This window comes from Sinocyclocheilus rhinocerous, unplaced genomic scaffold (assembly GCF_001515625.1).
Source record: "Sinocyclocheilus rhinocerous isolate Xijiao unplaced genomic scaffold, SAMN03320098_v1.1 scaffold975, whole genome shotgun sequence".
Classification (NCBI taxonomy): Eukaryota; Metazoa; Chordata; class Actinopteri; order Cypriniformes; family Cyprinidae; genus Sinocyclocheilus; species Sinocyclocheilus rhinocerous.
In genome coordinates this window covers 2,046,293-2,056,574 of record NW_015628726.1, presented here as the reverse complement: position 1 = coordinate 2,056,574, position 10,282 = coordinate 2,046,293, and the positions used below count along the sequence as shown (strand labels likewise).

Sequence of the window (10,282 nt, the reverse complement as noted above, 5' to 3'; positions counted from 1 at the left end):
AAAAAAAAAAAAAAAAAAAAAGTGGTGGTGTGTGGAAGGGGGTGTCTCAGCTAAATCTCCCTCTTTATTTATGTTTGTAATGTTCAGTTTGGTGTCATTGCGTTTCAATCACAACTCTTTACTCACCCCTTCTCAACAGCTGCTGTTTTTGAGCCCCATCCATTTGACTGTGTGTAAATTGACACTTGCATGTGTTTAACTACTAATACAATTTGTTTATTTCTACATTTTGCCATGTGCACTCATTGTGTGTTTATTTTAATGTTCCCTGAAGACCATCATTTGTTAGCTACATGATTGATTCATTCTGTGCTTGTTCTTTTTTTTGCACACATTCTTCATTCTTTAGCTGTTTTGTGTTGCTAACACCTTCTGCACATAGAATGTCTTCTAATATTTATGAGCTAATAGTTTTTACCTTTTCTTTTAGACTTTTGACCAACATTTTTCTTCTCCTGTGATCCCAGAGCGCTGTGAAGAGGATGATGACCCAGAAGCAGAAGCAGGCAGTCCTGACTTTGAGCCAGGCACTGAAATAGATCAAGGTTTGTCAAATCCATGTGCCATTTTATGATGATATATCATTATGCCTTCAGAAAGGTTACAGAGTTAACTGTTAGAATTTAATTAATTGAAAACCCCTTCACTATTTTGCGAAATAAAATTAGATTAACAGACTTGACATTTAAAGATCGTCCCTTACTGACAAACATAAGATAAAGTTGTTTTACATAAGTTAGTTACTTTCATTGGTCTTTGAAAGGATTGTGTTGCTTCCCCTTTTTGTAATTTATTTAATTTAATTATTTAAAAAAGGGGAAAGTATAATGGTAACAAGGGTTGACAACGTTTTTTTTTATGATACATTGTCTAAATTAATGCAGACAAAATGCTTGCTTTTAAAATATATGTTTCTATACATTTTCTATAGTAGTTTCTATACAGGCTCTCACACTGTTTTAATTTCTTTAATGTCACAGAGGACATTCCCTCAGACGCAGAGGCTGAAGCTCGCTCACATTGCATAGATGAAGTGGTGATGCTTCCAGTGGATAATGGCAAAGCAGAGAGTCAGGGACATGTTTCTAACACTGGTAATCATAACCTAATCATAATCATATAAATTCATGCCTTTTCCATTTCTTTTTGAGACTGATGATTGCAAATGTTTATGCACTTGCATAACTTGCGTCTCTGAACACATTACATCAATGTCTTGCTTCATAATTACGCAGGCTTTGATGATTAAAATCTCAACACAAGGGATTTTCAATGTCGATCAATATTTGAGCCAGTTTTATTTTTCCTTGCAGAGAAAACATCTGCAAATCCAAGGGAATTTCTTGTGGACGTTGTGCTGTCTCCAATCCAAAAACCTGCTTTACCCATTGAAGAGGTGATACAGGGTTGTGGGATCTAAATGTCTTGGTCTGACTTGTTTGCTTGGTATTTAAAATGACAAAAGCCTCTTCATACTATAAAATTCTACCATTCATTTTCTCTTTCTACAGGTGAAAGACATTTCTCCTGTAATACTAGTTAAATCTCCTGGTGCACGTTTTTTCCCTGAGCCCTATCTATTTGATAATGTCAAACCGAACATTCCCCCGTCTCAGAGTCCTGATGCTAAAAGTCCCCATTCACCTGCTGCTCAAATTGTTGCGCTATCGCCCATCTGCTCCCAACCTGTTCCACAACCACAAACAAAGTCTCTTAAATCTCCTGTCCAGCCTGAGCCTTGTGCCTGCTCTCCAACAAGTAATCCTTTGTCTCCAATATGTACCCAATCACAACCCTGCAACGAGCCACCCTCACCCCTCTCCACAAGCTCCCCTGTCAGGACTCAGCCAGTCCCAGCTGTCACTTCCACTCCTTTGGCTAAACCTGCTTCTGAGAAGAGAACCAATGAACCCTTGAAAGATTCAGTGCCTGAGGAAACCCCCGTCAAGAAAACGGACCTCATTGAGGAGTTCTGGTTGAAGAGTGCAGAGATCCGAAAGAGTTTAGGACTCTCTCCTCTGGATCGAAGCAAAGCATCAGTGGAAACTCCAACGCCTGAATCATCATCTCCAAAGTCTTACACCCCAGAGGACTTGTCTGAAGAGCAGAAGCCTACTTTCACAGGCCGTTCTATCATACGCAGGATCAACATTACCTTGGAGGGTCAGGTTATATCTCCGGTGGAACCTAAGAGTAATGGTTCTGAGAAGAAGGACTTGAGCAGCAGTTCAGGGTTGGGTCTTAATGGAAGCGTGACTACCAGTCAGACAGTAGCTAGTGACAGCTACAACAACTCTGATTCTACCATGCTTACCCCTCCTTCCAGTCCCCCACCACCTCCACCCAATGAGGAGCCAGCTTCTTTCCAAAACAAAAGGCCTCAGGTGTCCTGGGACAACCTTCTTGAAGCCACAGAGGAGCCTAAACCTGAGACTACACCCCCTAAACCTAAGACTCCAGTTAGTCCTCCTCAACCAAAACCAGTTGTGGCTCCAGTTCCAGACCCTGGAACTAACCCTCCTGTTGTTATGAGGGTAAAGGACCCGAATAAACCACGCCGTGAAGAAGTGAGAAAGTCTTTTGTGGAGTGTGTAGACGAGATACCATTTGCTGACGACGTTGAAGACACATACGATGACCGCACTCCGGACACAAGTGGTCTGGAAAAATTTTACACCCCGCCAACCAGCAAGGTCAACCGTGAGAAGCCGCCTTTACACCTGGCACTGGCAATGGAAAATGGCAAGCCCAACATACCTGGTGGAGTTTCCCGGACAGCAAAGGGTCCCCAACATTTTTCTCCTGAAGCCAAGGAGATTGCAGAAGAGCGAATGCGGGCACGGGAAAAGTCTGTGAAGAGCCAAGCTCTGAAAGACGCCATGTCCAAGCAGCTTACTAAGATGAAAGAATCAGATGCTGCCAAGGGTGCTGTGGCAAAAGTAGCCTGGAATGTTCCTGAGACAACAGGGAAAAACAAAAAGCAATCAAACACACCCAAGGACTCTGCAGTGAAGGCTTTGGAGTCCAAAAAGCAGACAGACACACTACCTGACCGTTTCTTCACCACATCGACCAGTAAGACCTTGGACAGTTCCGTCACATCTTCAGAAAGCTCAACAGGGGGCAAAAGCAAGAAGCGCAGCTCACTGTTTTCTCCACGCAAGAACAAAAAAGAAAAGAAAGCCAAAAATGAAAGGCTCTCTGGCACAGAAGAGACTCCACCCAAACACAAGTCCCTGTGGAAGGCGGTGTTCTCTGGCTACAAGAAGGACAAAAAGAAAAAAGACGACAAGTCATGCCCAAGCACACCCTCCAGCTCTACAACTGAAGACTCAGGGAAGAAGAAAGAATCACCACTGGACAGGTCCTCAGGTCAGCTAGAAATTTTTCATTTGAACAACTCCCCCTTTGTCAGAATTCATCCTTGTCTATGCTAGCTCTGTTCCAAAATCTAGTATGAATCCTAAATAGGCAGCTCCTTTCCAAAACAGCATCAAAACCATCATTGAATTCAATGATTTGACTCTCAAAGGATTCCTGTATAGTCTACTGTTAGCATATTGCTAAGATAATGTGGTACCTTTAATAAGCATGAAAGTACATTGCACAATATTGTGTAGAATATTCTCTATATATATATATATATATATATATACATTGAGATATTAATACTTCATGGTGTTGCTTGAACAATTTGTTGCTCTATAATCAACATCTTGCCTCATCCACAAATTTGGATTTATTTGTTTCCTGTAGTTGTTGCAGTGCATTCTGGGTTTCCCTTTTCAACAAAAAGTATATGTGATGCTACCTTAGAATTTGGTCAATGCAAGGTATATTAAGAGGCATCATTAAATTGCATACCTTTTGGAGCAGCCTTCATGCATGGAGCGTGCCTGTGAAAATGCTGAACAGTTCTCATTCAGGCTCACTTTAGACCCTCATGGGTTGTGTTAAAATCTTGCAGAATTTTGCTGAGTTTATTTTGAGTTACACATGTTTTTTTAAAGTCTCTTTTAACTGGGGATTTTCTTATGCAAAGTTCTCTCTAATTTACTGATGTAGATTTACGTCTGAGGAGAAATCTCAGCTTTTCTGAGGACTCTGATCTCTCTTTTGATGATGTACTGGAAAGATCCTCTCAGAAGTCCAAGGGTGATGTAAGTATATAATATAAATAGCTTCTTTTTTCTCATTTGAGTCAAATGTTTTCTCTCTGCAGAGTCTCCAATTTTAATGAAATCTTTTACTCTTCTCAGCGCCATGTGGACCTGTTTGACTTGGTATCAGATTTGAATAAAGAGGCATTTAAAGAGGAGAAATCCAAAGAGAAGGATAAGGACAGGGCAAAGGAAAAAGGAAAAAGAGTAACAGAGAAGGGCAAGGAAAGGTCAAAAGAGAGGGAGAATGAAAGAAGAGTCAAAGAAAAGATTGTGAAAATGAAGGATGTGGAACAGGAGAAAGGAAAAGAGGAAGAGGTATTTCAGTGATGTATTGCACAGCAGCTAGAAGCTACTGGGTTTCAGACAGAACATGAATGCAACACTATGCCAACAAACCAGTAAATATTTTAGTTAAACAGATTTAAAAAATATTGTACAGCATTGTATTTAATTCGTAACCTGTAAGAAATCAAGTATCTTTAGCCTTGCTGTGTTTGTGTGAAGGTGAATAGAGAGAGATTGGGGCTAGATGTGTAGAAGGACAAAAAAAAAAATCATATTCTGGTGTCCACCAGAATTCAAAGAAGGAAAAAAAAAAAAATATATATATATATATATAGTAGGCACTTTTAGAGGGCAGTGTTCATCTGACTTTCATAACTAGCCGTTGTGGTCATGACTCAGGTCACAGGTAGTTTGTTTTGTGAGTTTTTTTTTTTTTTTTTAGTATTCTCTAGCAAATCTTAATCTAGATTACGTCTAAAAGGTCCAAAATTAACTCTTTGCCACACTTGCCATTGGTGGGTGAAAATTTTTGGCCATAGATTTTTTTTTAAAACTATTTCTTACTAATTTTGTTGGTTAATGTGATGAATATTTCACATTCTGTCTGTGAAATATTCAGTTTGGTTGGCGGGGGTTAATTTTGGACCCTGAGTTTAATTGTGTTGCACAAAACACGGTCGTATTAATTTGTACTTTTGCACTCATCCCAGTGTCCTTAAATGTTAAGTCTTGTTTTTGTGTGTTGCCATAGAGTCCTGATTTTGTTTAATTGTACATTAACCCATCTAATCACATAATTTTTGTTTTGTTTGTTTTCCTTTTTAATTTATTTTTCTAAGTCTGTTTATGTACCTCATGCATTGGCGTTCAAGAGATCGTATGCCACAAAGGTAGTGTGTTCATTCATTCACATTGGTCTACCTGTTTTACGCATGTCATATCACACCGTCATGCCTAACCCCTGTCTGTTATTGTTGGTCAAAACATGTTTGCTTTATTGTTTTACTAACCATTTTCTGCAGCATGGTGAAGGCTAAAGCGCCCCCTTTCTGTTGGAGGATGTAACCGTATCACATGACGTTCTTAAAAGGCTTTCTGGCTGCATACTGTTTTCTGTACTGTGTACCTCACTGGTTTACATGCAACTTGTTTTTCTTGTTTCATAGCTTCTACTAGACTTTCTTAAAGCATCTCCAGTCAATATTTTTTCAGTCTATGTCTGTCTTACACTTTGTTACAATTGATTGGCTCTGTGCAAAATACCAATGAAATACACAAAGAAATATCTATCTATCTATCTATCTATCGTCATAGTCTGCGAATTTAAAGTTTGAGTCAAGTCTTCTTTTTTGTTAGTATTACTGTTTTGAGTCTCTTTTGTACTGATGTCAGGTGTAGTAAATTTATGAATCATGTTTTCTTTTTTTGAGTACTTAATATACTGAAGTGTTTAATTATTTGTTGAATTTCCAGCCAAAATACACACACAGTACCATTATTGTGATAAAAAGTTATACTTATGATTATACTTGGTTACTAATGACTTGATTATACTGCTAAAATCGCATCTAGAGGTGCTTTAGAATTGTAAGTCAGAAGTACTTAAGTATGTTGTAGTAGTTACCTAGCTTTGACATTAGGCTCTGTTTTAGACTCTGCTGAAGCCTTCTATTCCACAAACCCCTGCCGTAGACATCTATGAGATGCCAGACAAGGATCCATCTACAACTGACCTGGACACAGGTTACAGGAGCGCTGGATCTAATTTTTAATTTCCTATTGCAGAAAACATACACGGAGGAGGAACTCAATGCCAAGTTAACAAGAAGAGTACAGAAAGCTGCACGGAGGCAGGCCAAGCAAGAGGAGCTCAAGAGACTCCACAGAGCCCAGGTGAAAGCATACTAATGACTTTTTTTGCATGAGGTTGTCAGAAAGTTGAATTTCAGCCATCGCCATGCAGAAGAAATGAGTGTGAAATTACAAAATTAACTAGAAGCTGCTTTTTGATTCCTCAGATCATCCAGAGGCAGCTGGAGCAGGTGGAAGAGAAACAGAGGCAGTTAGAGGAGAGAGGTGTCGCTGTGGAAAAGGCGTTGCGAGGGGAAGCAGGTATTTCTCTTTCTGTCTCACTTCATTCTGAATGTTTCCTCAGATGCGCTGCTGAAGGGTTAAAGCCTTGGAGTAGATCTTCATATCTCATGCTTTTCTTTGTAGTGATACTTTGACCTTTAGGTCAGAGCGCTGCATGCTTGCTGTTGTTTCTAGATTCAAGCTTCAAACTACAGTGCAGACTTAAAATGATGTAAAATAATGTTTATGCATTATTTGCCTTATGATTAAAAGCGATTTTATGAACTTGGATTAGTTAGTATTCTGATGCATAATAATGTGATGCCTTTTTTTTCATATACAAACCTTGCTAGAAGGTTTTATCTCATTTCTAAATTTGTGACACCGGGCTCAACATAGACATAACATTAGCATTACATTCAGAGTTCACATGGTTATGGAAAACCTGGAAATGACAGGGAATTGTGATTTCCGGGCCTGGAATAGGCAATGATAATTATTAAAACCTTGAAAGTCATGAAAAAGTCATAGACTTTTTTGTAGTGAATATCTTTTTTTCTTGTTATGCTCAGCTCTAAATTATTTATATGCCAAAATTGCTTTTTGAGCTCTCCAGTTGAGCTGCAAGCGAATCTCAAGGCATTTTTTTGTTTTCTTGGACACATTTTTACATTTAAAAAAATCATTTAAATCTATTAAGTCCAAGGTTTTGTACCTGACATAAAGTTGGACCTGGCCCTGCAAACTCTGTAAAATAATTTGTAAAAATCTTTATTCACTAGAAGATCCTTTAAGAGTATTTTAAGTCTTAAAGTCTTTATTTGAAAATGTAAATATATGTCTATATATACATATTAGAAATATGTTTTTTTTTTCTTCAAATATTGCAGAAAATATTGCAAAAACTGCAGTGTATAATGCTTCTAATAAATCAAATATAGGTATTGCAAAATTAATGTTTTGACAGTTCTATGGCTGTTCTCATCATATTTTATGTGTTTTCTGCATTAAATTGCACATGACAAGCTATCACAAATTTGGATTTTCCTTTTGATATGTACTACAGTAACAGCTGAGAGAATTACTAGAATCTTTTCCATTATTGGATTCAAGGAAAAATGGTTTCCTGTTGCAAAATATGAACAGATAATATTAACAAAATCAAGTAGCTGTAGCTGTAACAAATTAAAATTTATGGATTTGTGATTTCCAGACAGTAGGGTAATTATAGGCAGTAGAAGAAAAATTATGAATTATTGCCTCCTCTCTCCCCTCCCCCTCTCCCCTCCATCACATCTTTTTTATCTAGTGTTTATTAATCTCTTTTTATTCTTTACTCTCTCTAAGGGTTGTATAAAGGTTCTAGTGTTAGTCCAAAACAGCGTAAGAGGCGCTCAGGTATCCATGGTGATAACTCTAGTAGTTGTTGTAGTCGTCTCAGCGTATCATGCCATTCTCATGCCGAACATCGTCACTCCTGGTCTCTCCTCACGTGTGTCTCAACTGCATGCCCCATCAGTCCGGTCATGCCAAACATAGATTTGTATGCTGCCTCACTGGATGTGAGCCACTATAAATGATAAATAGGCTGTTTCTTCGGTTTTGAATCTATATCATTCCGTTTTGTGGATCCTAAAGCACCTTTTTCTAAGTTGTGAGTTGTCTGGTAAATGCTATATTCATGTTTTGTTGTTCAGCATAACATATATTCACAAGCTGTTCAGGGTTAAAATGCCTGATATACATCGAATAACAGGAGTTTTAGATAGATTCTAGATAGGTAGATAGGTGTTTAATCAAAACAAGGGTTTGATACAAAAACGTATTCGCACTCCAGAGTCTCCCTTGTGGCAGAACACAGCAGTGTAACAAATCTATGTGCTCATCTACCATTACAGGACATGCACTATAAAAGCAAGTTACTACATGTGTTTACATGCCAAATAACAAATGTGATGAGTGTGTATTCAGCATACCTTAGTGTGTGAGCGTGTGTGTGTTTGTGTGCAACATATGCATGACTTGAAGCTACTGGCTGTGCCTGTGTGTGCAGTAACATGTTTCTAATATATCCTTATTATAGACTATTGGGGAGAGTCTAATTACAGTGAGATCCTGGATTTGCATCTGGGCGGTATGTATTTCAAATCTGTTGCTTGAAATGGACTAACATCTGACGCCCTCTTTTCCCCCTGTACTTACTGAGTCTTCCCTCTGCCTAAATTTTCCCTGTCATTTTACCCTGCAAAAATGTAATGTTAATTCACTTTATGTAATTTAGATATTTTAGGAAATGTTTATATTATATAGTATTATATTAAATAGTATTTTCTTATTTGTATATTAGTAGTAAATAGTATATTCTTATATGATTTATTTTGTATTTATATTTTAATCATTATAATCATGAATTTTTTAAAATTATTTATTTAATTTTATTATTATTATTTTTTAGTGACAATCATTAAAATCAAACCAAAAATATATAATTTCTTAACACATTTTTTGCCCAAAAATTGCTTGCTTGCAAATGGCTCTGGCATTATATTTGCTTTCAGTTTTAATCTTAGTTTGCAAACTAAAAATGTGCCATTAATATTTAGCAGCATCTGAAATCCAAAATGCTTAAACAATCAAATAAATGTAGCTAGCTTGCAATCCTGAGTAAGCCCCTCCCCTCTAGCCTTTTGTTAGATGCCTATGGCTGTCTGCTTTACCCGCCAGCACTTTAGCTTTCATATTTTCCTCCCATACCTGCTCAGTTGCATAGGGGCCCCGGACCCCGAGAGATCCCAGTGTTCAGTGCATCATTCCTGATTGCGATTGATCTAATCATGTGTGGCTCGTCTTCACTGTGTTCCCTAAACTTATATCTCACGCTGTGGATCTGTTGAGTGCTTGTTTGAATGAGTGTATTGTCTTGTGGCGTTTCGTTGATCACACTGTGAAGTTACAGGCAAGCCATGCCGAGATCACCCACGCAGACAGAGATAACGTGGAGCGCTGTTTGTGATGGTGTATAAATTACCCATAGTTTTTAAAGGACATTGAGGCATTGTTTAAACCATCTTCTGAATCTTTTTCAATGCAACCAGATGTTTCTTAAAGTAGCATGCCAAAAAGTTCTTGCAAGGTAACAAGGGTTATTTTAGGTGGTAGTTTATGGGTCTTTACACATGCTAAGAGTATATATCAACAATTGTTTAATTAGAAAACCCAGGTAAGTACAACATATTCACATTTTATAAATGTTCGGGTAAATTGTCTGAAGGTGTTGATGGGAAAAGCATTTGAAATCCAAAAGTTTGTAAGACTTCTGTTTGGCGTTTTAATGCTGCAACCACATAATTGCTTCTTGTGGCTACATTTTCTTTCATTTTTGTAACAGGTGCACAGAGATTAAGTGGCTAATATGTGTGCTGTTTGCTTGGACTGATTTTCCTGTAAAAGAGTTTTTTTCATCACAACCTAGTTGGTGGTGGACCTGCTAACAGTTGGTGGATTTCTTGTAATCCTAGCTCAAAAACACTGCATAATTATTGTCAGCATTCTGAGGCCTATGGCTTAGGCATAGCGGGAAAACTTGGTTGTCCCCATTTTTGTAGCCATTAAAAAACTAATTCAGAAAGCCTTTGTTGATTTCTGTGTAACTTTGCATCAGTGTGCATTTGTTTATGGCCTGTTTCCTGTGGGTCGTTTCCATGCATGTCTGCATAAGAATTGTGAGCTTGTTACTTTTCATGGATAATTAGTTACCAATT

The 10,282-nt window shown here is 37.9% G+C and overlaps 1 protein-coding gene across 1 annotated transcript in view; it reads left to right on the top strand.

Annotated features, from left to right (window-relative positions):
- Positions 1-10,282, top strand: part of LOC107738415 (protein-methionine sulfoxide oxidase mical3a-like) — a 60,584-nt gene that overhangs the window by 36,392 nt on the left and 13,910 nt on the right. The window contains exons 22-31 of the mRNA XM_016550185.1: positions 468-545; positions 981-1,094; positions 1,314-1,396; positions 1,512-3,372; positions 4,066-4,160; positions 4,260-4,478; positions 5,288-5,338; positions 6,234-6,341; positions 6,467-6,560; positions 8,605-8,655. Coding sequence (XP_016405671.1) covers positions 468-545; positions 981-1,094; positions 1,314-1,396; positions 1,512-3,372; positions 4,066-4,160; positions 4,260-4,478; positions 5,288-5,338; positions 6,234-6,341; positions 6,467-6,560; positions 8,605-8,655 — 2,754 coding nt within the window. The remainder of the gene's footprint in view (positions 1-467; positions 546-980; positions 1,095-1,313; positions 1,397-1,511; positions 3,373-4,065; positions 4,161-4,259; positions 4,479-5,287; positions 5,339-6,233; positions 6,342-6,466; positions 6,561-8,604; positions 8,656-10,282) is intronic.